Source organism: Pinus tabuliformis, chromosome 8, assembly GCF_031772625.1.
Source record: "Pinus tabuliformis cultivar Carrire ecotype Pingquan chromosome 8, CPIR1, whole genome shotgun sequence".
In the NCBI taxonomy this organism is placed as follows: Eukaryota; Viridiplantae; Streptophyta; class Pinopsida; order Pinales; family Pinaceae; genus Pinus; species Pinus tabuliformis.
In genome coordinates, this window is record NC_142294.1 from 1,880,859,612 (window position 1) to 1,880,884,687 (window position 25,076).

Here is a 25,076-nt window from a genome sequence, read left to right on the forward strand (position 1 = left end):
GCAGTAGAAGAAGTCATTCATCTTCTTGTCCTGGGCCAATTCGAAGGCATATGACAAGATGAGGATAGATGGAATGTGCATGAGTGCCCTACTGTAAGGGAATCCAGGTAGTGAAGAACATGTGTCTTACATGCAAGAGGGGGCCCACATGTTGCAGGATTCATGTCGGGGTGGTAAATACTTTAAAAAAATGCAAGCATCTATTTAATTTATTTCTCGACATTGGTTCAAGAAACATGATGATGGGCATTGTCCAGGTGGTAAATACTTTAAAAGAATGAAAGTGTCTATTTAATTTAGTCCTCGAAGCTGGTTCAAGAAACATGATGATGGGCATTGCTAGGGTGGTAACTGCTTAAAAAATAATGCAAGTGTTTATTTAAATTAGTTCTCAAAGCTATTCAAGAAACGTGATGATGGTTATTGCTAATAATACCTAGTTCGATGCAGGTTTGTAGAATAGAGCAACTAATTAGGAATATGGAAATTGGGTTCCAATGAACTGAAATCCAAATGGACCTGGGGATATTACTTCTTCAATGCTACATCGACTACCGAATATGCCTTGGGGATCACATCATATTCCTTTCAGACAAGCATCTAGGAGATGTGGTGGTTCTTCTCAAGGACATGGCTTATCATCATTTGTTTCAAGGCTTAGGATAATCAAGATACCTGGGTGCTCTAAGAATGGTGAAGTGAGTTATGTGTGCTTTAAAATTAATAGTATTGTAAAATATGTTACAAAGTCAAGCAACTATTTGTTTCCACACCTTCTCTCTATCTAACGATCAGAAGATTCATGGTAGTAAATAATAATAACGAGGACTTGGTTTCCTGCTTGCTTGTCTTCCCTCCTTTGTCAGTGTTAATGGCACTGACCTCCATTTTATCCCTTATCCATATAGAGATAGATGTTTGATTTTGGCTGAGGGCAGTAATGATGAAGGGAAATTAAAAGGAAGAAGCATACTGCCAAAGGTGGAGACAACGATGAAGCCCCGCGTTAGGTTCACAGAGGAGTCGAGATGCATGAAACAAATTGAGAATTTCTCTGAGAGGCGTGAAGGTTCTAGTGATGGATGATGACCCTCTCTGTTTCATGGTGCTCGAAAGAATGCTCCAGCAATGCGATTATAATGCTCAGTCTGTCTAATATTTCTTTTTTCGCTCATCATCTTGTAGAGGTACTATTTCTTTTGTTCTATATTTGTTTATGCCATAAGATTGCCATTCTGTCCTTTAGTGGTCCGAATTTCTTGCATTTTTATGTCATGATAGCTAAATTTGACTTATGCATCCTTCCCCAAATCTTCAATTTCTTGTTTCGTTGACTTTTACTCTCTACTTAAAATCTTCTCTTTCATTAAGGTTGTGTCTCGACTCTGTGTAAGTATATTGAATTCCTAAATTTCACCTTTGCGTCGTTGAAATTTTACACGTTAGTTTAGTTTCTGAAATTGTATTTTGGTATTACAGATTTTATGCCATGGTACAATGCATTGTTATAGTAGGTAAATCAATGTTATAAAATTGATCTATTATTTTGTGATATTGAAGCGTGGACAAAATAGTTTGATGAATGCAACTATGAAATGGGCATCAAGATATACACTTACGCCAATTTTTAATATAAATTGTTTAAAAAAATATTTCCAATTCCAAAAATAGTACAACCATTAAATAAAAAATCTCTCGATCTCTTTCCCACAGTTTTGGGGGAAACAAAATGGAGCACGTCCTCCACAGGCTATGTTAGAAAATTATACATTACAGAGCAATGGAACACATAAAATATTGCAGAAATATAAACACAAAAAACACATAAAACAAGAGAGACACAGATCTATGTGGTTCACCCAATTTGTGCTACGCCCACGGAGAAACAACCAGTCCTTCCTTTTATATCATCCAACAAAATAAAGAGATACAACCTACAAAAAATCCATTGTAATTCCCTCTTCTCTCTCACACAATTTCCTCTCTCTTTCTCGCTCAAAATACAAATATACATAGATGCAATACCGTTGTAATTCCCTCTTATTTCTAACACAATCTCCTCTCTCTTTCTTGCTCAGAATAAAGATTTACTTAGACGCAATACAGTTCCCTCATATATAGCGAGGGGTTTCCTTCTATGGAAGAACCCCTAAATTAAACATAACTTCTATCGTCAAATTTCCACCTAATGAATGCCCCAGATTGACTACGAAATTACAACATTTTACAAGGCAATTTTACATCTATTTTTAGCTTCGGGGGTGCTTCCCCCAATCCCCCGCTAGGGGAGGCCCCAAATAATCATCGTTGACCGCCCTAGAGGCGCACATTTATGGGTGGCATTGCCGCCACATTACGAACTGGGGTCCAATGCGGCGATACCTCTAAATAAAGAAGATAATCAGGCTCCACACCCAATAACCTGCAAACAATTTTAGGGGAGAATTTTCCAAACCAAATCCTTTCCCTCATCCAACTAATCATACAGTTGTTGTAGGACTAATCAAAGATGTTTAAAAGGACCCTAATAGTGCAAAGTTCAACAAGGTAGCTGCAAAGTTGTGAATGTCCAAGCAAATTAACAGGGAATGGAGAAATTTGTGTTGCATTTTATGTGATGGCATGCTTCTCTATTTTTTCTATGGTATATTAGTAGAATTCATTTTTCAATATACTTGCATAGATAGGTTTCAGATTGAGATTTATTTTCACAATCAATATTTTCTTTCAAAGGTTTTAGTAAAGGTATAGCTGAATGGCTAGTCGGCTTTTATGATTCAACTTTAACCAAACCATGGACAAGGTTTCCCCTTCCCCTATGCTTCCTTCTATGATTCCATGATGCAAGCAGGAGGGCTACGACTATCAAAGTGTACAATAACAAAAATAACAAACATATAAGCAGTTTAAATCCATAAAGAAAACACACAACAATTAATGATTTGGAACAAAATGGTATTTATTATTCAACAGGGTTGAAGCCAAACACATTAGGTTTACACACACAAGGTGATAAATTGGAAATCATTGTCTCTTCATTCCCTTCTACAACTATCAAGCCAAAATTTCTTATTCATTCCAAGATTTACAATTTATACAAAGATTTTGGAATTTGAACCACGATAACTTCTCCAACCTTTGAGCTATCAAACTACCAAAATTTGAATTCATTTCAACTAATAGGGTTTAGAATGCTAATAGATGTGTGATATGAGGATTTGATGACTAGGAGTCTCTGTAAGTATGAACTTGAATATGTGGATCTTTGCTGATGTGGTTGAAGGCTAAAAATCAGTTTGAAATTAGCTTTAAGAGCATCATGGATGACGCAAAGGAAATCATACCCAAAAGGTTTGAGACAGACCATAGGCCCTTCATTCTTTCCTGCTCTAATATTTCTCAACTTATCCTGCTTCCTTTTTTTTAAAAGAAGTTAGTGAAGAAGTGTCCAAATATTAACGTTTCTTCATTGACATTTCGAAACTTATTGATATGGTTGTTGAAATAACCTAAAGAAGAATTGGGAAATTGATATGTTTGTTGAAATAACATAAAGAAGAGGCTCCCAATCGGGGTGAAAATGGTGGCGACGAGGGAGATTATTGTAATGACAGGGAGGGGGTAGGATAAGCCACCTTGCACAAGGATAATGACTCAAGTTGATAGGACAGTCTGCAAGCAGGGCATAATTCCAAGGAGCTGTGGAGACTGAGCAATGAAAGGCAGAGGTAGGGAAAGAGGCGGTGCTCCAACGATGGGACACAGGTTAGCTGGTGCAGAATTAAGCAGAGGAGGAGTGGGTGATCATGGAGAATGCATGCGACAGAGGGAGGAGGTGCAGAAGAACAGAGGCGGGCGGCAAGATAAGGTAAGTGGATACGGGAAGAGGCGTGTGGGAAGGAAATCTATTAATGACCTCGGCGATAGCTTGGATAGGAGTAAGGATTCGGACGGAAGTGCAAGGAAAAAAGCAGGCAGGCGAAAGCAGAAGGACCGACTACCCATCCTTGGAAAAACCAAACGGAAGGCAACAGAGAGAAGAATGAGAAAGATAGCAATTGATACGAGTAGGGTAGGAAGCTGGACGGGGAAGGAAAAAATCATAGCTGACCCTCGCAAAGCTATGGAACAGAATCAGTCGGGCATGGAGAGGAAGATAGGAGGGGCGGAGCTGAATAATCCAGAACAAGGGTATCATGTGCAGACGCGGAAAAGCAGTATGGGGAAGGGGAGGGCTCCTAAGGATAGGCTACCAGAAGAGGCAAAGAACCTGGAGAAGAAAGCCAAGGGGCATGGAGATGAAGGATGCCTGGGTGGCCCCTCTGTCATAGCTGGTCAGCGAAGCAAACCAAAGGAAGACAATAAAGTTGGTCGCTCAGGTCGGAGAAGGGGACGCAGAGGCAGGGTGAGAGGGTGCCAAGCTGGTAGCCAGGAGCGGAGCTCCTCATCACCGACTGGAAAGCGACGTGGCAGAAAGACGTTGAAGCATCAGGTCCAGAATGCGGAGAGAGCGTATAGTGAGGAAACTAATGCTGACATTCGGAGGATAATTCAGGAGTTGGAGGTAGCGGCCACGCAAGAGGAGTCGGAATATGAAATGGAAGATTGGGAATATCTGTTGCCGGACCCAGGAAACACCAGAGGCCGCATGTCCCTATATAAGCAGGCCCTTCATGTTTACTGGGTAATGAAGAGGTTGCTGGCAAAAGCAATGGAACAGGTAGCTATGGAGATGGCAAAAATGGCCCAGGGTATTCCAAATCTGAAAAAAGAGATGAAGAACCTTCAGATAACTCTTCTCATGCAGGATGGAAAGCTCGATGAGATTCAGCAACAGTTAAAGAAGATAGCTCCTGGAACAAAGGAAGAAGACAATCAACAGGGTACTATGGCAGACTGATACCTCCGGTTATGTATAAGGTTCTCTTAGTTAGGTTGCTGAGAGCATGCTCTCATTTTGTTATAGTTCATTATGCAAATAGGAAACAAGATTAGTATCTTTGGTTGTTTAGTATACTTAGCATGGACAAGCACGCTTAGTATTTTTTGTTTTTGGATGGCATATAAAAACCTAAGGTGGCCAACAGACCCGATTTCCCTTTGGGGCGGGTTGAGGCCACTGTATGCATGTACAGTGTTTTAACCTGAATTAATAGAACATGAAAGGTCCTATGTTAGCTTACAAAAAAAAAAAAATATAACATAAGGAAGAGATAGAAAGATTTGCAAATTCATTCATGGTTAAAAGATGATGTGACAAGGTTGCAAGGAAAAAAAAATTGCCTGGTTAATATCAGTGAGAATTGATAGAAATTATTTGTAATAATTGAAAAAAGGTTGGTGGAGAATGGCTGAATATTAGTGTTAGTTTATTTATATTACGAAATTTATTGATATGGTTTTTGAAAAGGAAAATATGGAAAGATTGAAAAATTCATTTTGGATTTAAAGATGTTGTGATAAGATTGTATGAAAAATATATTTTCGATGTTAAAAATAGTGAAAAATGATAGAAATCAATTGTAATATAAAAATTAAGGAAGATTATTTGTAATCTAAAAAAATTGACTATTATTCTATTTATAATATTTTCATTAAAATCATTTTTATTATATAAATTTAATAAAAAAATTTAATTCTTAAAAATTAATCATAACATTTAAAAGAAAAGCTTCCATAATTTTAGATACGAAAATAATAACTTAATAACTTATAAATTCACACCTAAAAATATTTTAAAGTTAATTTTCACCATAAACTTAATTTTATTGGAACCAATAGCCTTCCATAGTTCTATTTATAAAAATAATAACTTAATAACTTAAAAATTCACACCTACAAATATTTTATGTTAACTTTCACCATAAACTTAATTTAATTGGAATGCAAATGTAATTTTGGAAAAAAACCGTTTAACTAAGGAAAAAATATAAAAATACTTTGTTTTCCAACAAAAATTTATATTCAATTATAAAATTTAGTATTATATTATTTTAATATTAAAATAAATTTTACTTAATCTTTAGGTTGTTTTTATTCATTAGAAGTAAAGTGCTGTTTTCGTGTATTTAAAAAATATTAAGTGAATTTGGAAAACCCGTTTAACTAAAAAAGCAAGTATAAAAATACAGTGTTTTGAAACCAAATTTTATATTCATTATATAATATTTAATTATAAATAGTTATAAAATTTAACATTATATTATTTTAATATTAAAATAAAGTTTACGAGAATTTTAGTTTCTTAAGTGCTTTATATTTATTAAAAATAAAGTGTTATTTTTTTTTTATTAAAAAAAAAAAATCTGATTATTGCAGTAAAATATTAAATGGTTAGTAAATATGAGCATCAATCCATAATAAATATTAAAGTACTTATTTTATTATACATGTTCACATTGAACAAATTAAAAATAAAAAATCACAAAATTAACCAAATTATAACATTATTTAAAATTATCATTAATAATTATTCAAAGAATTAATATATTAATTAAATATACATTTTAAAAAATATGTAGCAATATTCTTACTATGAAGATTCATCCTATTTTACTATGAAAATTGTTAACTTGTAAAATCCCTTTTTACAATATCCTGGCTTATCAATACCACATACCTAATATTATATGTGTTGGTATGATATTTTTTTCACTTAATTAATTTGAGATAGCTTAACTAAGAGTAGAAGTAACTTGGAGATAAATCTTAACCCTTAATCTATAAATATTACTATAAATATTCAAGCATATTTCATAGAGGTCGAATTTCTACCATCCATTTAATAATTATTAATAAATAAATTAAAATTGTGAAAAATCTATTAGAAAGTAGATAGACATATAAACATAATTAATACAACTACAAAATAATTACATATACTTCATCAGATAGGTTTAATAAATTAATTGATTTATCAGTGAAATTAATTGTCACATCCTTAAGGAAATAAGAGACTAGATTAAGAGTGGTGAAGAAAAACAAAGTGATTTTTTCCCTCTATGAAATTTTTAATCTCCTGAGGAGATCGAGTTACGGAAAACTCCTTGGTCGACGCCTAATACAAGCTAGGGTTCAGAATCCCTGCAGAACCTGCACTACTGCCTGCCCCTGACCATCCACAACGGAACCAACACATCCACTCCCCGTTTTCGTTTACTCTTTGCACCCGTCAATACTGCCTGGTCTCGTTTACCCTCCACAAGCAGTGCAGTTACGAAGACAGCAGCTTGTAGTTGCTAGTGGCAACTAGCACATCATTTTCAGATAGTTAGGTATGGAGCTCGACCAGGTTGACTACTCTGATGACCCTTTTGCCGATGTTTCCATCTGGACGTCCCCCCCCCCATCTTGGAAGGGTTGTTCCCTCATAGCAGTGACCTGTCGGATGTCCTTACGCCCTTGCCATCAATTTCGGGTCCCTCTTGCTTGGTTGTTTCCCTGCCTAAAGATCCCCTCACATGGTTGGATTCCGCTACTACCCCCTCATTTCTGACATCCCTACAGTTCATGGCTAGGTGCATAGGACCTGACCACTCCATTGACTCCTTGGGTCATCCACCTCACCCTCTGTCTGCTGCTACTTATTACTCTTCATCTGCTCCTACAGGAGGACCCTCGGTACTACCTCAAGAAACCCCTCTTGCTCCTCATTTGACGGCTCCCACCATTGGTTGTTTTGCAGGCTTTCCTCTGGATTTAGAAGCGAACCCTACAGGGCTTGGACCGGATTTACAAAACTCTCACCAGCGCGCTCCTCAGGCAGAAGATTTCGACAAGGGTCACAGGCCAAGGAAAAAGGCGAAGTGTGTTAAGGCTAGGACCCAAGATATTACACTACGTTTGGGGAAGGATATCCAGTGGGGTGAAGCAATGGACACTACGGATAGGGTTTTGGTGGGTAGGGTTCGAGGGAGGAACTACACCACAGCTAGGCTCAGGTAATGGACTATAGAGATTTGGGGACACCACATGGATGAACTACCTTTTGTACAAACCTTCATGCGGGGATGGTTTGCACTACGTTTTGTTAGAGCCGAACATAACACCTGGGTATTATCTAGTTTCTGGCACATTGAGTAAACCTATGTGCTCCTCAAAAGGTGGAACCCTCTTTTCGACCCCGAGAGAGAGCAGTTGGGTGCAGGACCATTGTCGGTTAGATTACCACGTCTACCTCTACACTTCTGGTCGGAGGACATTTTTAGGTGCATTGGGAATGCTCTGGGAACCTATTTGAAGCATGATACATCATACCTGTCCACGAGCATCATGGTGTATGCAAGGATTCTGGTTCATCTTCATACTAGGGAAGGACTGCAAGAGCATATTACCCTACTCTGGAAACGTTACTCTCGAGTACAGATCCTCAATTATGAGGGGGTCCCCTTCAGGTGTAGGAGGTGCCACAAGGTGGGACATTTATTTAAGGATTTCCCTTTGAACGGGACAGCTAAAACAACGGACCATGGGAAGACGATCCCATACAAAGCTACCAAGGTACCTGAGCATCGCACCAGCACTGAAGAAGTAGCGACAAAGACAGTCAAGGAGAATCTGAAGAAGCGCGACAATGCTCCCATACGGCCTCCCTCTCCTCCTTTGACCAAGGCCAGGGCGGCTGCTGTGGATGCTCTATCTTCAGGTATGCCTCTCTCTACTCCCTGCTATTTGCATTTCACTACTTCTTCTAGTTTTCTTGCATCATCCACTATTGATCATCATGGTACTGCATCTTCCTACCCGACTCCTCGTTCCTTGGTCTGATCTCTACATCCTCCCCCCCTCCCAACTTTCTCATGCACCCCCCCATCCTTCCCGAAGGTGAACTCCCCTGCCTTATCCTCTGACTATGAGAAGGGGTCTCACTCTCACAACTACCCGCTCATATCTCTATCTCGATCACAACCTCTTGATTTGATTGGCATTGGTATGGTATCCCCTCCCATCCCTCTAAAACCCCCTAGGGTGGACCCTCCTCCCTCTTTAATTCCAAACAACAGGCTGGGGTGGAAGTCATCTCAGGTCACCAGCTAGCCATAGACTAGGTTCTTAGAGCACATATTACCCTGGTGCCATCTCCCTCATGAAGCTTCTCTCTTACAACTGTCATGGGTTAGAAAATATTGAGAAAAAACTAGCTTCTCGAAGACTTCTTAGTACTGAGCTGGTAGATGTCATATTCCTTCAAGAAACCCTGGGGTTAGCAGAATCCATCACTCATGTACTTGAGTCCATGCTTCCCGGATGGTTGCTTCATGTCCTTAATGTAAACGAGCATTCAGGAGGAGTTGTGATGGGGTACAATACCAGGACTATCATATTGGAGCGGACATATTGGGGCAAACATCTACTCATCTGAATTAGGCGTTGACATCAGACTCATCAACGTATATGGTTCATGCCAAAACCAAGGATCCTACTGGGAGCATCTGTTTAGCTCCAATCTACTACAAGTGGATAACCTTATTCTAGGAGGAGATCTTAATTTCTCTATTGGATATTCAGAAACATGGGGTCATCATGCTCAGATTGATCCACTATTTGATTTCTTTGAAAATGTTCTAGAGGACCATAGCCTAATGGATATCCAATTTGCTAAATTACAACCCACCTAGAGGAACATAAGGACTAAGGAGGATAGGCTGGGTAGAAGACTAGATCGCTTCCTCATTAAAGAGAGACTACTGGGTATGGGGTATAACTAAAGGAAGTGGGTTGGATCGAGGCAACTATCAAACCACTTGCCGATATACCTTGAAGTCAAAGGTGGTATGAACAAACCCAAAGCACCATACAAGTTCAACTCAACATGGTTAAAAGATGCAGACTACATTAAACTTGTAACTGATTATTGGAATTCCCACCCTCTTGCTATGGGTGGGAATATAACAAAAGGTTTTGCCCACAATCTATGTGAGCTAAAGAGACTATCAAAAAGATGGGCACACAACAAGAGATTGATGGATGACCAAACCCTCAGAGGCACTGAAGCTGAGATTGATGAGTTGGAGGATGAGCATGGAAGGGGATACACAACACCTGAACAAAAGGAGAGGCTCACAACCTTAGTAGCACAGAGAGGCAAAATCCTAAAAGACAGAGAGGAAGCATGGAGGTTGTGAAGCAGAGCCATTTCGCTTCTTTAAGGTTATGATAACACAAAATTCTATCACAAGTTTTCTAATGGACAAAAAGCAATTAACACCATTTGGCACTTTAATAATGAACAGGGCATAAGAGTGAATTCCTTCCAGCACTTAGCTTCCCTTGCCACATCTCACTTCAAGCAGCTCTACAAAGCTCCCCCCCAATGCATCATTTGCTCAGATCATCAAAGTGGCACAATTGTTTTCCCGGTTCGTGGACTAGGAGGATGCTTTGGACCTCAACAAGGTTGTCACTATGGAGGAGCTCGAAGCCACACTAAAATGGTTCAAGCGAGACAAGATTCCAGGACCAGATGGCTGGCCGGTCGAGTTCTACATTGCTTTTTTCGAACTTCTTGGAGAAGAAATTCTCAAGGTCATTAAAGATTGCTAAATCTCTAGGAGAATGTATGAGGCTTACAACACCACTTTCATTGCACTCATCCCTAAATCTGATAACCCTGGCTCTTTTGATGACTTCTGTCTCATCTCCCTCTATAATTGTATCTATAAGATCATTGCCAAGATCATTTCTAATCGCCTTCGTCCCATTTTATCCTCACATATCTCCTCTAAACAATTCGCTTTCCTTTAGGACCATCAGATCCATGAAGCTGTAGGAACTGCACAAGAGGTGTTGCATTCTGTACAGACGAAGAAATTGAAAGGTATGATTCTCAAGGTAGACCTCTCAAAAGCTTTCGATCATGCTAGTTGGTTATATATCAGAATGCTCTTAACTCATCTTGGTTTCCCCATAGAGTTTATACAATGGATCATGTGTTGCATAACAAATATAACTTTTAGTGTCCTTATCAATGGATCGACATCCCCTTTCTTTCACTCAGAAAGAGGCGTCCGGTAGGGATGCCATATCTCCCCTCTATTATTTTTGCTCATTATGGAGGGCCTCAACAGAATCATCTTGGAAGAACACAGGATGGGAAGACTTCAGGGCATTAGGATTACAGACAGATTCATACTGTCCCATCTACTCTTTGTAGATGACGTGTCGATCTTCCTTAATGGAGGTACAGGGGATATGACTGATCTACAAAATATCATGGTTATATTTCAAACTGCTACTGGTATAGAAATCAATAGCCTAAAATTCACAATAACAATTTCAGGATACACACCTCATGAAATACAATTTGCCCTCCACAGATTCCCACTCACTCTACTACAATTGGATGATGGTATTAGGTACCTCGGGCACTGGTTAAAACCCCCCGGATATAAGATTTTTGATTGGACATGGTTAATTTCTAAGCTAGAGAAAAGACTTAATATCTGGCACCACAAGTACCTCTCCAAAGCAGGCTGGTTGGTTCTTATTAACGCTGCACTTGAAGCTACCCATGTATATTGGATGTCCCGCCTGGATCCCTAGGGGCATACTCTCTCGAATTCAAAATCTATGCTGCAGATTTCTTTGGAAGGGCAAATAATTCGGAAGAATTTTTGCCTGGGCGAGATGGGAGTTACTAGCACTACCAAAGAAATGGGGAGGATGGGGAATTTAAAGACTAGACAATTTCTCTACTGCATTGGCTTCTAAGCTAGGATGGTAACTAGTTACTACAAGAAGCTTATGGACAAGGGCGGCATACTCGAAATATATATCTCCCCACAACACGATGGATTGGATCTGATGATCCAACTGGAACAAGTCTGGGATATCTATCATACGGAAATAAGTAATAAACTCCCTGTGCCTCATTTGAGATGGGATCACTTGGCAAATATAGTCTGGGTCATCGGTGTGCATTGGATTAGATCCCTGGATTGGTAGCGGCAACTCACACAGGCTTCCAGAGGAATTGAAGCTCCTTTTCAACAATTCAGGTATCATTCATATCAACCACATTGCGGATCTAGAGCACACCTCCATAATTCAATAGGCATGGAAGACTGCACGTCAGCTACATCTCCCTCAAATTTGGCATCATCACTGGGGGGAATACATCGTGGCACTAACTAAATCACATATCAGGATTACTGAGTGGGGAAATGAGATCATATGGGCCCATGCAAAAAACAACATATACTCTCCAAAGGAAGGATACCTTTGTATCTTTGTTGTCCATCGACCACCGACTATTGAACAATGGTGGAAACATCTGTAGAAACTTAAGACACCTCCCAAAACGAGACTGTTTATGTGGAAAGTACTCAAGAACAAGGTTCCCATGGGGGACAACCTGAACAAGCGAGCCCATCATGGTCCATCCTGGTGCTGGATATGCAAGAACAACACAGAAACTATCAATCACCTCTTCCTTACCTGCTCGGTCACTGTGGACCTATGGAATGCCACCCTTTGGGCCATCAATATTCATTGTCAATGGCAAGGCACATCTGTTTTGGATGCATGGATATCATGGTGGACAATTGCTGCTCCGAACAAGGCTAGGAACCTACACACTAGACAATTATCCTTCTCCTCTGCTAGGCAATATGGATAGCACGAAACCTATACATCTTCCAAAATACCATCCCATATTGGCTCTCCATCACTGCCTGCATATTGGCCACCTATAACTCCATCCCAGATGACGATGCTGCTGCATCCTCTAGGAACATTGTCCCTGAAGTCATCAACTGAGACTACCCTTGGGCGTATTTCGATGGCTTTGCACGGGATGCAGGATGTGGGGGGGGGGTGCTATTCTATACCTATCTGAATCTCATTACTTTAAAATTCAAATGGGTCTGGGAAGGGGCACCAATAATTATGTTGAGCTGATCACTCTAAGACATCTCCTACACTTTGCCATGGAGAAACCATGCAGGAAAATTCAAATCTTTGGGGACTCCAAAAATGTTTGCAACTGGATAAAAAATACATCAAATTGTCATGCATATTCTCTGAGACCTATTTTGGAATAGACACACAGATTCATTGCACATTTTGATCATTTTGTTTATCGCCATATCTACAGGCAATGCAATCAGACAGTCGATCAACTATCCAAGGAAGATGCGAACCGGCCTCGTGGTACATGGATGATATAGGAGTAGAGGGATGGTGAATACTATCAGTACTATCACCACCCATATATGGAATACACAACATAATTGACTCAGAGAGGCCTGATTTTCATGTTTATAGTTTTTCTTAAATTATCAGTACATATGTATATTTCGTTTTACTAGCATACAACTGTACTCCCTACTAAAAAATTTTGGACCTCTTTGAAAACACAGAAAACACCCTGAGTGGAAAATAAAAGATCATTTTTGATACATTCTTTTTTAATATATAACATATACAAATTGCATCTACAATATTTAATTTTCTTATATCAATAAAAATTACAATTTTCCCGGACGGAAAAAATTGTTACATTATCAAAATTTTGAAAAAATATAAATGTTATAAAGAAACATTAACGTTCGTTTTTCCTATCAAATTAAACAACAAAACCAATACTTTGTAGTTAAAAAAAAAAATCTTCTTTTCTTATAAAATAAAAAATTGAATAATTGAAATCTCATCCTTCCATAAAATTAAATAATTAAAACAATATGTAGTTAATTGACTTCAGTGAGAGATCTATTATAAAGAAACTCAAAATAATGTTCGAATACCAAAGTCAATATATTATTAATTAACGATGAACGAGCTACAAATTTAAATTGTTTATTCTGTAGGGCTTTCCATAAATTTCTAATTGCTAATAGCGACGATATTCCATGAATGCCTTCCACCATGCATTCTTATTCTATCCAGGATGATAGCTATAACTAAATCCGTACCTCTATGCCAAACAGACCAGGATTTCTAAAGCCACCCACTACCATCAATGTAATTAATGTTCAAATACGGTGCGATCTGGTTAGGGCTGGTGAATTCATGACACCAAGAAACTCGTCCTTTTTCTTCTCCTCCAGGTCCAAAAGATTGGAATTCTGCATAAGTCACAGTCCTGCATAGAGAGGGCCCAAATTATTAAGAATTATATAGTAATTGTTGAATTGAGGTTTTTGTGATCCATATTAAATTTAAAAGAAAAATTGACGTAAATCATCATACTTATATTTATGCAGTCTTATGGGTATTGAATCAAGGATCTGATGGTTGTATATAAAGATCTGAGATTCTGCAAGGTGTTCCTGGGTTTGTCGCCATTTCAGGAATGAAATTGATTATACTTGTATGCGGCTCACTCCGTGTAGGTAATATTGATATATTTGTTGAGGCTTTTCCAACCAACAAATATGGTTCATGGTGAAACTAAAGTGCTAGATCTCGGTTCTCTTCCTAATAATTTCTTTCCCTTCCTCTATTAATGATTTAAACTATGTAGTAAGTTAATTATTGAAACTTTTTCTCTTAAACTATGTAATAAGTTAATTATTGATTTTATTAATTTTTTGTTTTTTTATCTGATTTGATGAATAAAAATAAAATGATATTCAATATACCCGATAAAAATTAAATAAATTAATAATATAAAATGCAAATATGGTATTTTAACTATATATATAGTATTATTTCAAAATCCGCAATAAACCTAAAAATGATAATTAGTACACAAATAAAATAAATAAAAAGCAGCTTACCTTTCACTGCCTTGTTGGCCTGGCCAGTCAACCCATCCTTCTGTGAAGATAATGTCATCCATATAAGTGTTAGCAAAAATCACTGTGGAGTAAGGTCCCCATGGCCTGCCCAGAAACATTAATCCTTTGCCTGTTAACTTGCAATTCGAAAAGACAAAGCCTGAGTCTTCTGATGGAGAGGATCTCTTCTGAGCTGTAAATGCACCATTTTCTAGAGGGATGGCATGAAGTTCACAGTTCTGCAATCAAGAAACCAGAAAGATGTATTATTATTTATCAGCTTATAACAGAAAAGCAGTTAAAATATATAGACACACTTGATGAAGAAGAAGAAAATTTCTGGTAAATGTGTGTTATTATAGTTTCTCAGCAATTTTCATTATCATCAAGTGAAAATCTTGGCCCAAAAATATATTAACACTATTTTGTTTTGAAAATAAATTTAAGTTTAAACTCTGAAACAAAAACAGAAATTCATAAAACTGTGAATTTTCTGAAAATAAATAAAACCTAAAAACCAATACCATAGAAATCTTAAAATTCAAATCAATACTGTCATAAAACCTAAAACCCAATACCATAAATCTAAAAAGCAATAACCCAATACCATAGAAATCTTAAAATTCAAATCAATACCGTCATAAAACCTAAAACCCAATACCATATATCTAAAACAGCCCAATACCATAAATCTAAAACCTAAAACGCAATAGCCCAATACCATAAATCTAAAACACAATACCATAGAAATTTTAAAATTCAAATTAATATAGTGAGTGATTGTGGTCTAAACTTTAGGTGAAGAAATTGGTCCCTACAAGTTTTGAGACATGAGAAAATTAGTCTTCACATATCTTGTGATTTAATCTAAAACAAAACTATATACGGTTTTTTCAATTAAAAAAAATAAATAGATTCAAACCTTGGTTTTTTCAATTAAAAAAAAGATAAATTGAAATCTTTGATTCTGTTTTGATTTACTCAAGGATAATTTAATTTTAAGGGGTTTTAAAGTTTTAGTGGGCGAATATTTTGTATCATAGTACATTTTTACAAATCACCTCAAATAGCCCACCTTATTTTTGCAAATTTAGCCGAAATTGAGGGGTTTTAAAGTTTTAGTGGGCGAATATTTTGTATCATAGTACATTTTTACAAATCACCTCAAATAGCCCACCTTATTTTAAGGGATAGGATTAAAAAAGCTCAAGAATAATTTAGCCATTTTCAAGAATAGGTTTAAGTATATTGGCCAAATACCATATTTATAAAATAGGTATGGTAAATTAATAAAAATATAAATAAATGAGAGGTATGGTAAATAAATAAAACATTTTTTATATTTACTCTATAAGTCACCTTATATACATACATGTAAGGGTGTAAACAAATAAAAATATAAGTAAAGTGGAGGTATGGTAAATAAATAAAAATAACTCAAAAGGTATAGTAAATAAATAAAAATTAAATAAACTTATAGTAAATAAATAAAACCTCTCATAAGTGTCAAATACCCTTATATTTACATAAGTATAGGGTGTAAACAAATAAAAATATAAGTAAAGTGGAGGTATGGTAAATAAATAAAACGTCTTTTTATACTTACTCAAAAGGTATGGTCAATAAATAAAAATATAAATAAACTAGACGTATAGTAAATAAATAAAACCTCTCAAGAAAGAGGTTTTATTTAAGTGAATCCTATGGCCCAAATACCATATTTGTAAAAGAGGTATAGTAAATTAATAAAAATATAAATAAATGAGAGGTATGGTAAACAAATAAAACATTTTTTTATATTTACTCCATAAGTCACCTTATATTTACGAACACTCAAAAAATGAGTTATATTTAGGTGAAACCTATGACCAAAATACTATGGGACAAATACCATGGACTAGATTGTTATTAATACCATGCAAAAAACCATTATTAACCCTAATATTAGAATAATAAAAATAAAAATGGCACATGGTATTGAATGATATTAAAAATAAAATATAGAATTAATAAAAATAAAAATGGCACATGGTATTGACCCATGGTATTCACCAAAATGGCACATGGTATTGAACCATGGTATTCACCTGGAATGTAGCGTATTTAAATGGGGGAATTAAACCAGCATGTAGCCTATGCTAAGATTCAGTAGGACTTTACAAAGTTTTATTATTTAATGAAAGACTCGCCAATAGTAGGACTTTACAAAGTTTTATTATTTAATGAAAGACTGGCCAAGATAATTGAGTAAAATATTCGCTAAGATTAACTAGGACTTTACAAAGTTTTATTATTTAATGAAAGAATCACCAAGATCTTACAAGATTTTATAATTGACTAAAATATTCGCCATGCCTGGTCAGAGATTCGTTAAAAAATTATATATACATATTATATTATTGATAAAATCGCCTTCCATTTTTCCTATATACCATGGAGATTCGCCCATTTATTATATTTATAAATGTAGGGGATTCTTAAAATTTTCCCTAAATTTACCTTATAAAAAGATTTTCCATTGCCACATATAAAATCGATAGCTCCTTCAATGTAAGTGTCTTGAAAATAATGCTTCCCACTTTCGTCTAACACGGTGTCCTGATATGCTAGAAGTCTGCAACTGTAAAACGCACAACGATCTGCTGAAATTCTCAACGCCACAGCTTGATCATCCGGAGTCATACCACCGGGACCATATGAATTCTGCAAAACTCCATTTTTTTAAATCAATTCATCTCATGACATAACTAAGCAATTAAAATACTATACCTCGATTGTGATATCTCTCGCTACGAAATCTGAAGCATACACAGACACCGTTGCCGAGTAATATGTTCCAGCGCTTGATTTGGCGCTATCATTCCAAGTGATAATGGTGTTTTGTGCACCTGAGCCTACCAGAGTTATGAATGGTTTGTCTGCAGGGATATTCACCTTCTCCCTGGATGTTATATATATAAAAAAAAAAAACATTTAGTTTCAGTTTATGAAATTTTATATAGATTCTATTTCAATTGAGTTGAATTTAGTTTAACTGTAGATTTCATAATATTTTATAATTTGAGTAATATGATGGATGTTGAAGAGCCAAGTTAATGTTAATGGTTTAACTTTTAACTTTTAGTTTTATTTTGTAAGTTAAATTAAATATTTCCAAAATTGGTAATAAAAATAATAAAGTAAAGGCAATAAATGAATTACAATGGAATTCATCTCATGAAATATTGATATATATTTTTTTAATTTTTGTTAAAAATTCAATAAAGAGTTTTAAGAATTATAAGTTTAATTTTTTTAATGTAAAAAATGTAGAATAGAGAATATTTTAAATAGTTAAATTTATTTATGTATTCAAAAGTGTATTTTAAATATAAAAAAATCATAATATTGTGTCAAATTGTATTGTTGCATTATAAACAATAAAACCATTTTGTTAGTTTCTTTAATTTCAAAAAACATTTCAAAACAAATAATTGTTCTAAATAACAAATTTTCAGTTTAAATTATGAATAAAAAATGCCCAAAATATTAATACTATGCACTAAGCCAATGATTGCTTACTGTCCACTGGATAAAAATAAAATTATATTCAGTTGACAAAAAAAAAAAAAATACTGAATTAATCATTGACTCAATGCATAATGCTTAATATTCGCAACAACCCTACATCCAATCACCCAAATATTAATTCATTTATTTCTCAATAAAGTCCATTCTATTTCCATTTGAACCCAATGAACTCCATTCTAAAAATATTTTCATTTGAATTTCTCTGATTAAAGGAACTCACTTCCAAACAATCTATTCACTTTTGGTTTCTGTGATTACTTACGTATAAATGCCAGGTTTGACATCAATGGTAACAGGGTGCATGTTATTCGCTGGAACTGCATTGACAGCAGCCTGGACCGTATTGAAAACTTCTTGACCTTCGTTCTTAGATACTGTGATCACACTGGGATTCCCAGAGTTCGCAAGAATCCCCTTCAGTTTCTGAGATGAACTGATCTTCAATTCCGTGTAATTCCCTGCCCAATTACTGCTACGTTCCACATGGCGTTCAGATATGGTGCTGATACAATGGGCAGGTTCAGTAAAAAACACTTGCAGTGCTGCAAGACATAATGTGATAACAAGTAATCCTCTGCAGCTCGCCATGGATACATTCGCAAACAAAAGGGACATTCAGGGATGAAGGAATTCTCAGAACTTTGGCAACACAGAGACCCTAGCAACGCTGGCAATGAATTCTAGGTAAAAGGCATTGCAGCCCCTCAGCTATAAATACCTCCTAGTTCACTAGGCTAGAGAAGTCATTCCTGCACTCTACTTCCCAAATTTTAACAAAATGCTATTTTTAACCAATTAGTTAAGATATGCCCATTTAACCGAATTTTATTTAGTAACAGATTCGTTATGATATGCCCATTTAACTAGATGCTATTTAGCAACTAATTCGCTATGATATGTCCATTTGTCAACAGTAAGATCCCAAATGTCAACAGTAAGATCCCAAACCAGTTCATTTTTCTGTTTCTCGATGGAATTAATTTTTATCAAAATTTCAACCAATAGTAGCTATGTTTGAAATTTCCATTATTTTAAATTTTGGCAGAAGATTCTAGTCTAGTGATAATTCTCAATTTGAAACTCGTTTGGTTGGCAATTTGTAGTCAATTATTATCATGCAAACTTCAATAGCTGGAACCTAGAACTCATGGAGAGGATGCGGAGAATGTTTAAGAAGATGATAATCTAAAATTATTTATAATAATAATTATTATTAATTATAAAAAAGTTAATATGTTAGTTAAATTTAATTATAGAAATTTACTTTACTTTAATAATTTTTAATTTATAAATATCTATTTTTACAATATCATGACTTACTACATTTTATTTATTTAATTAATTGGAGATAAATTAATTAAGAGAATAGAATTAACTTGGAGATAAATCTTAACCTTTAATCTGTAAATATTTTTGTTTTTGGTTTTTTTGTTAGCCTAGAGGACCTAGGGGATGTGTCAGTAAACCTGTTCCCCTAAGGGCTAGCTTTCTCCCAGGGGATTTCACAAGATTTGATTGCCAATTGTGCTACCCCTAGTTGACCCTTAATCTGTGAATATTATTCTAAATATTCTAACATATTTCATAGAGGTTAAATCTCTACCATCCATCTAATAATCGTTGATATTGAATTAAAATTATGAAAAATTTATTATAAATTAGACAAAGCTATTAACATAATTAATACATCTATAAAATAATTACATATACTTACAACATGTTTAATAAATTAATTGATTTATCAACCAACATAGGTCCATGTTAAATACAAATCTAACATGAGCAGAGAGAGATCCAACTTCTTCTCGTGTAAATTTTTTTATGGGTGGATATTATTTTAATGTTTTGTATAGGTTTTTTTTTAGATTTTTCATAATTTTTATTTTGGTGATGAAAAGACAATATTACACATCATACTAGGCTATAGAATGAATTTATCCAATTAATAAAATTAATTGTAACACAGTAAAAAAAATTAGAAAACATATACATATAAAAAACATTAAATTTGATTTTTCATATTAAATTAAATAATAAAAACATATGTGATAGTTAATAAAAATCTCATTTTCTTATAAATCTCATTTTCCATAAAATTAAATAACTAAAATAATATGGTGTAGCTCATTGAGTTTACTCAAATATATTGTATAAGAAACTCAAAACAATGTTGCAATACCAAAGTAAATATATTATTAAATTCACGATGAACGAGCGACAAATTTAAATTGTTTACAAAGTATGGCTCACTCGCACTCTTTCTATTTGCTAATAGCGACGATATTGCATGAATGCCTTCCACCATGAATTCTTATTCTATCCAGGATGATAGCTATAATCAAATCGGTACCTCTGTGCCAAATAGACCAGGATTTCTACTTAACCCAACTACTACCATTAATGTAATTAATGTTCAAATACGGTGCAATCTGGTCAGGGCTCGTGATTTCATGAGACCAAGAAACTCGTCCTTTTTCTTCTCCTCCAGGTCCAGAAGATTGGAATTCTGTATAAGTTACAGTTCTGCATAGAGAGGTGCAAATATCAAATATTACCTACCAGGTAGGAAGTTAATTATTAATTTTCTTTTTTGTTTCACAAAAGGTTTCATGAATAAGAATAAAATGATACTCAATATACTGAATGAAAAATCAGTAAACCAATAATATGAAATGCAAATATGGTATTTTAATTGTCCATCTAATATAATTTCCAAATATTTCAAAATCTACAATAAACGTAAATTAATAATTAATACACGAATAAAATAAATAAAAAGCAGCTTACCTTTCTCTGCCTTGTTGGCCTGGCCAGTCAACCCATCCTTCTGGGAAGATAATGTCATCCATGTAAGTGTTTGCAAAAATCACTGTGGAGTAAGGTCCCCATGGCCTGCCCAGATACATTAATCCTTTACCTGTTAACTTGCAATTCAAAAAGACAAAGCCTGAGTCTTCTGCTGGAGATAATCTCTTCTGAGCTGTAAATGCACCAGTTTGTACAGGGATGGCATGAAGTTCACAGTTCTGCAATCAAGAAACCAGAAAGATGTATTAGTATTTATCAGCTTATAACAGAAAATCAATTAAAATATTTAGACACTTAATGATGATGGAGAAGAAATTTCTGGTAAACTGTGTTATTTCCCAGCAGTTTTCATCATCATCAAGTTCTTGCCTCAAAATCTTAGCCCAAAAAAATATTAACACTGTTTTGTTTTGAAAATGGATTTAGCTTTGAACTCCTAAACAAAAAGAGAATTCATGGAGCTGTGAATCTTCTGAAAATAAATAAAATCTAAAATACCATAAAAATCTTTAAATTCAAATTGATAGTGCCTATTAGTTTTATCGTTTAATACAAGATAAGGGAGGGGAAGATTGGTCTCTACAAGTCTTTTCGTTCAATCCAAAATAAAACGATGTATATCCTAGGAATCATAAGAACTTAGTATAACTGATTTGCAGGTGGTTGGTTATGCTCCTCAGGTGGTTGGTTATGCTCCTGGTGTTATAGTGGCAGCGTTAAAATTTGATCCTGGGTCTCCCTTAGATTAGGTCAAGCAGTTACGGATTCATCATGTGATATAAAAAAAAGACTACGTATATCCTAGAGCAAAACTATATACACCTAGAGTTGCGGCCTTCGTAATTTCTTTAATTAAAAAAAAATAAAATGTGTGTTTTGATTTACCTTATAAAGAGATTTTCCATTGCCACAAATGAAGTCGACAGCACCTTCAATGTAACAGTCTTGAAAATAATGCTTCCCACTTTCGTCTAACACGGTGTCCTGATATGCTAGAAGTCTGCAACTGTAAAACGCACAACGATCTGCTGAAATTCTCAACGCCACAGCTTGCTCATCCGGAGTCATACCACTGGGACCATATGAATTCTGCAAAACTCCATTTCTTAAAAATCAATTCATCTCATGACTTACTCTATGACATAACCAGGCAATTAAAATACTTTACCTCGATTGTGATATCTCTCGCTACGAAATCTGAAGCATACACAGAAACCGTTGCCGAGTAATATGTTCCACCGCTTGAGTGGGCGGTATCATTCCAAGTGATAATGGTGGTTTTTGCACCTGAGCCCACCAGAGTTATGAATGGCTTGTCTTCAGGAATATTCACCTTCTCCCTGCATGGAATAGGAAAAAAAAGAGAACATTTAGTTTCAGTTCATGAAATTTTTTATATATTCTATTTCAATTGAGTTGAATTTAATCTAATTGTAGATTTCATAATATATTATAATTTGAGTAATATGATGATGGAGAAGAGCCAATTTAATGGTTTAACTTTTAGCTTTTTTGTTTTCTTTTTTAAATTAAATAAAATATTTCTAAAATTTGCAAAAAAAAATAATAAAATAAAGAGAATAAATAAAAATTATATATAGATATAGATATATTTTTATTTTTGTTAAATATTTAATAAAGACTTTTAAGAATTATAAGTTTAATTTTTTTATTAGCAGGTCGGCTTTGTTTGGTCTATTTAACATGCTAAGCTAGATATGTTTCTTCAACTTGTTTTGACGATGAACCACAGTGGTTGGACAAATGATGTCTCATGTGATCTTCGAAAAATATTTTTTTATAAAGTTTAAATTTTTTTAGTGTACAAAAATCTAGGAAATAGAGGATATTTTAGAAAGCTAAATTTATATATGTATTCAAATGTGTATTTTAAATATCAAAAATCACAATATTATATCAAATTGTATTGCTGCATTATAAGCAATAAAGTCATTCTGTCTGTTAGTTTAATTTCAAAAAACATTCCAAAACAAATAATTGTTCTAAATAACAAATTTCCAGTTTATATCATGAATGATAAAATACTTAAAATATTAATACTACACACTAAGCCAATAATTAGCTTCTTGTCCATGGGATAAAACTAAAATTATATTCATGAAATGCATATTAAACTAATTATTGACTCAATACCTGATGCTTTATATTCACGGGAGCCCTACATCCAATAACCCAAATATGACTTGATTTATTTCTCAATAAACTCCATTCTAAGAATATTTTCATTTAAACCCAGATTTCTCTGATTAAAGGAACTCACTTCCAAACCATCTATTCTACTTTTGGTTTCTGTGATTACTTACTTATAAATACCAGGTTTGACATTAATGGTAACAGGGTGCATATTATTCGCTGGAACTGCATTGATAGCGGCCTGGACCGTAGTGAAATCTCCTAGCCCTTCGTTCTTAGATACTGTGATCACACGGGCATTGCCAGAGTTCGCAAGAATCCCCTTCAGTTTCCGAGATGAACTAATCTTCAATTCCGTGTAATTCCCTGCCCAATTACTGCTACGTCCTACATGGCGTTCAGATATGGTGCTGATACAGTGTGCAGGTTCAGTAAAAAACACTTGCAGTGCTGCAAGACATAATGTTATAACAAGTAATCCTCTGCAGGCTGCCATGGATGACTTTCGCAAGCAAAAGGGAGATTCAGGGATGAGGGGATTCTCAGAACTCTGGCATCAAGGAGACCCTAGCAATGCTGGCAATGAATTCTAGGTAAAAGGCATTGCAGGCAAATACTTGCAAAGCTCCACAGCTATAAATACCTCCTACTTCACTAGGCTAGAGAAGCCATTCCCGTACTGTGCTCCCCAAATTTTAACAAAATGCTATTCTTAACCAATTGGTTATGATATGCCCATTTAACCAAAATTTATTTAGTAACTAATTCGTTATGATATGCCCATTTAACCAAATGCTATTTAGCAACCAATTCGTTACGATTTGTCCATTTGTCAACAGTAAGATCCCAAACCAGTCTCTCATAGTAAAGGAATCCATCACTGTGTATTGGATTGTCTAATTTTATGAAGGACACGATTGTGAGAGATCTTCATTTTTCTGTTTCTCGATGGAATTCATGTTTATTAAAATTTCGACCAATAGTAACTATGTTTGAAATTTCAATTATTTTAAATTTTGGCAGCACATTCTAATTTTGTGATAATTCTCAATTTGAAGCTCGTTTGATGGGCAATTTCTGGTCAATCATTATTATGCAAACTTCAATAGCTGCAACCTACAACACATGGAGAGGGTGCGGAGAATGTTTGGGAAGATGATAATCTAAAAGTATAAACAAGTTTGGTATTATTATCTATCTTTCATTTTATTTGGTATTTTATGTTTTTATAGTTGTTGGTCTACTTAGCTAACCCCAAATTGTTGTCACTGTTGAAATGTTATAAGTTGCAAATGAGGAAATTCAATGACAAAGTCTCCATGTTCAAAAAGAAAATTACTGACTTGGAATTTCCCAACTTCCAGCAAAACACTACCTGACACTATAAAGGTGGACTCTCCATCAAATGTGAACTCTGTTTGTTTTCTATGTTAATTTGTTTTCTATGTTAAAGACCATCAAATTTGACTGTGGTAAGAATGATAAATGTATATTCTGTTAATTTTTCTTTTCCATATTAAGAGCAACATGGCTGCCAATCTTAAGAATTATAGGATTCAGTTTTATAATAAATTTTCAGACTCTGAGATTTTATATTGTGTTTTTGAAAGTGAGATATCATAGGTTCTATTAATAAAGGCAAATGTTTTTTAAATAAAAAACTAATTATCATATTAAAAAAATATATTTATTTATTTATTATTTATTAATATAAATTTTTTTATAGTATTAAAAATTAATAAATAAAATTTAAAATTTTAATTAAAATAATTATATTATAAATTTAAATTAAATATAAAAACAATTATTGCTTCAAAATAATATATA

At 34.8% G+C, this 25,076-nt stretch overlaps 2 protein-coding genes across 2 annotated transcripts; both read right to left on the reverse strand.

The window, feature by feature from the left end:
- Positions 1-13,935: 13,935 nt before the first annotated feature.
- On the reverse strand, positions 13,936-18,875 carry LOC149243903 (putative pectinesterase 11). The gene is made up of 5 exons (XM_089371337.1): positions 18,550-18,875; positions 17,487-17,658; positions 17,217-17,420; positions 14,718-14,956; positions 13,936-14,080 (listed from the first exon to the last, which is right to left on the reverse strand). Exons 1-5 carry the CDS (start codon positions 18,873-18,875, stop codon positions 13,936-13,938), a joined length of 1,086 nt encoding a protein of 361 aa, XP_089227463.1.
- A 1,787-nt stretch (positions 18,876-20,662) lies between these two features.
- On the reverse strand, positions 20,663-23,745 carry LOC149243904 (putative pectinesterase 53). Its single transcript, XM_089371338.1, has 5 exons — positions 23,420-23,745; positions 22,264-22,435; positions 21,981-22,184; positions 21,075-21,313; positions 20,663-20,810 (listed from the first exon to the last, which is right to left on the reverse strand). Exons 1-5 carry the CDS (start codon positions 23,743-23,745, stop codon positions 20,663-20,665), a joined length of 1,089 nt encoding a protein of 362 aa, XP_089227464.1.
- Positions 23,746-25,076: the final 1,331 nt, after the last annotated feature.

Excerpts from the sequence above, each read along its gene's own strand:
- LOC149243903 (XM_089371337.1), bottom strand. The coding sequence starts at position 18,875 with ATGGCGAGCTGCAGAGGATTACTTGTTATCACATTATGTCTTGCAGCA. Across the intron at positions 17,421-17,486 it reads CGAGAGATATCACAATCGAG|AATTCATATGGTCCCGGTGG; the intron begins GTATAGTATTTT and ends GGAGTTTTGCAG. Across the intron at positions 14,957-17,216 it reads ATGGAAAATCTTTTTATAAG|AACTGTGAACTTCATGCCAT; the intron begins GTAAATTTAGGG and ends TCTTGATTGCAG.
- LOC149243904 (XM_089371338.1), bottom strand. The coding sequence starts at position 23,745 with ATGGCAGCCTGCAGAGGATTACTTGTTATAACATTATGTCTTGCAGCA. Across the intron at positions 22,185-22,263 it reads CGAGAGATATCACAATCGAG|AATTCATATGGTCCCAGTGG; the intron begins GTAAAGTATTTT and ends GGAGTTTTGCAG. Across the intron at positions 20,811-21,074 it reads GGCCAACAAGGCAGAGAAAG|AACTGTAACTTATACAGAAT; the intron begins GTAAGCTGCTTT and ends CTCTCTATGCAG.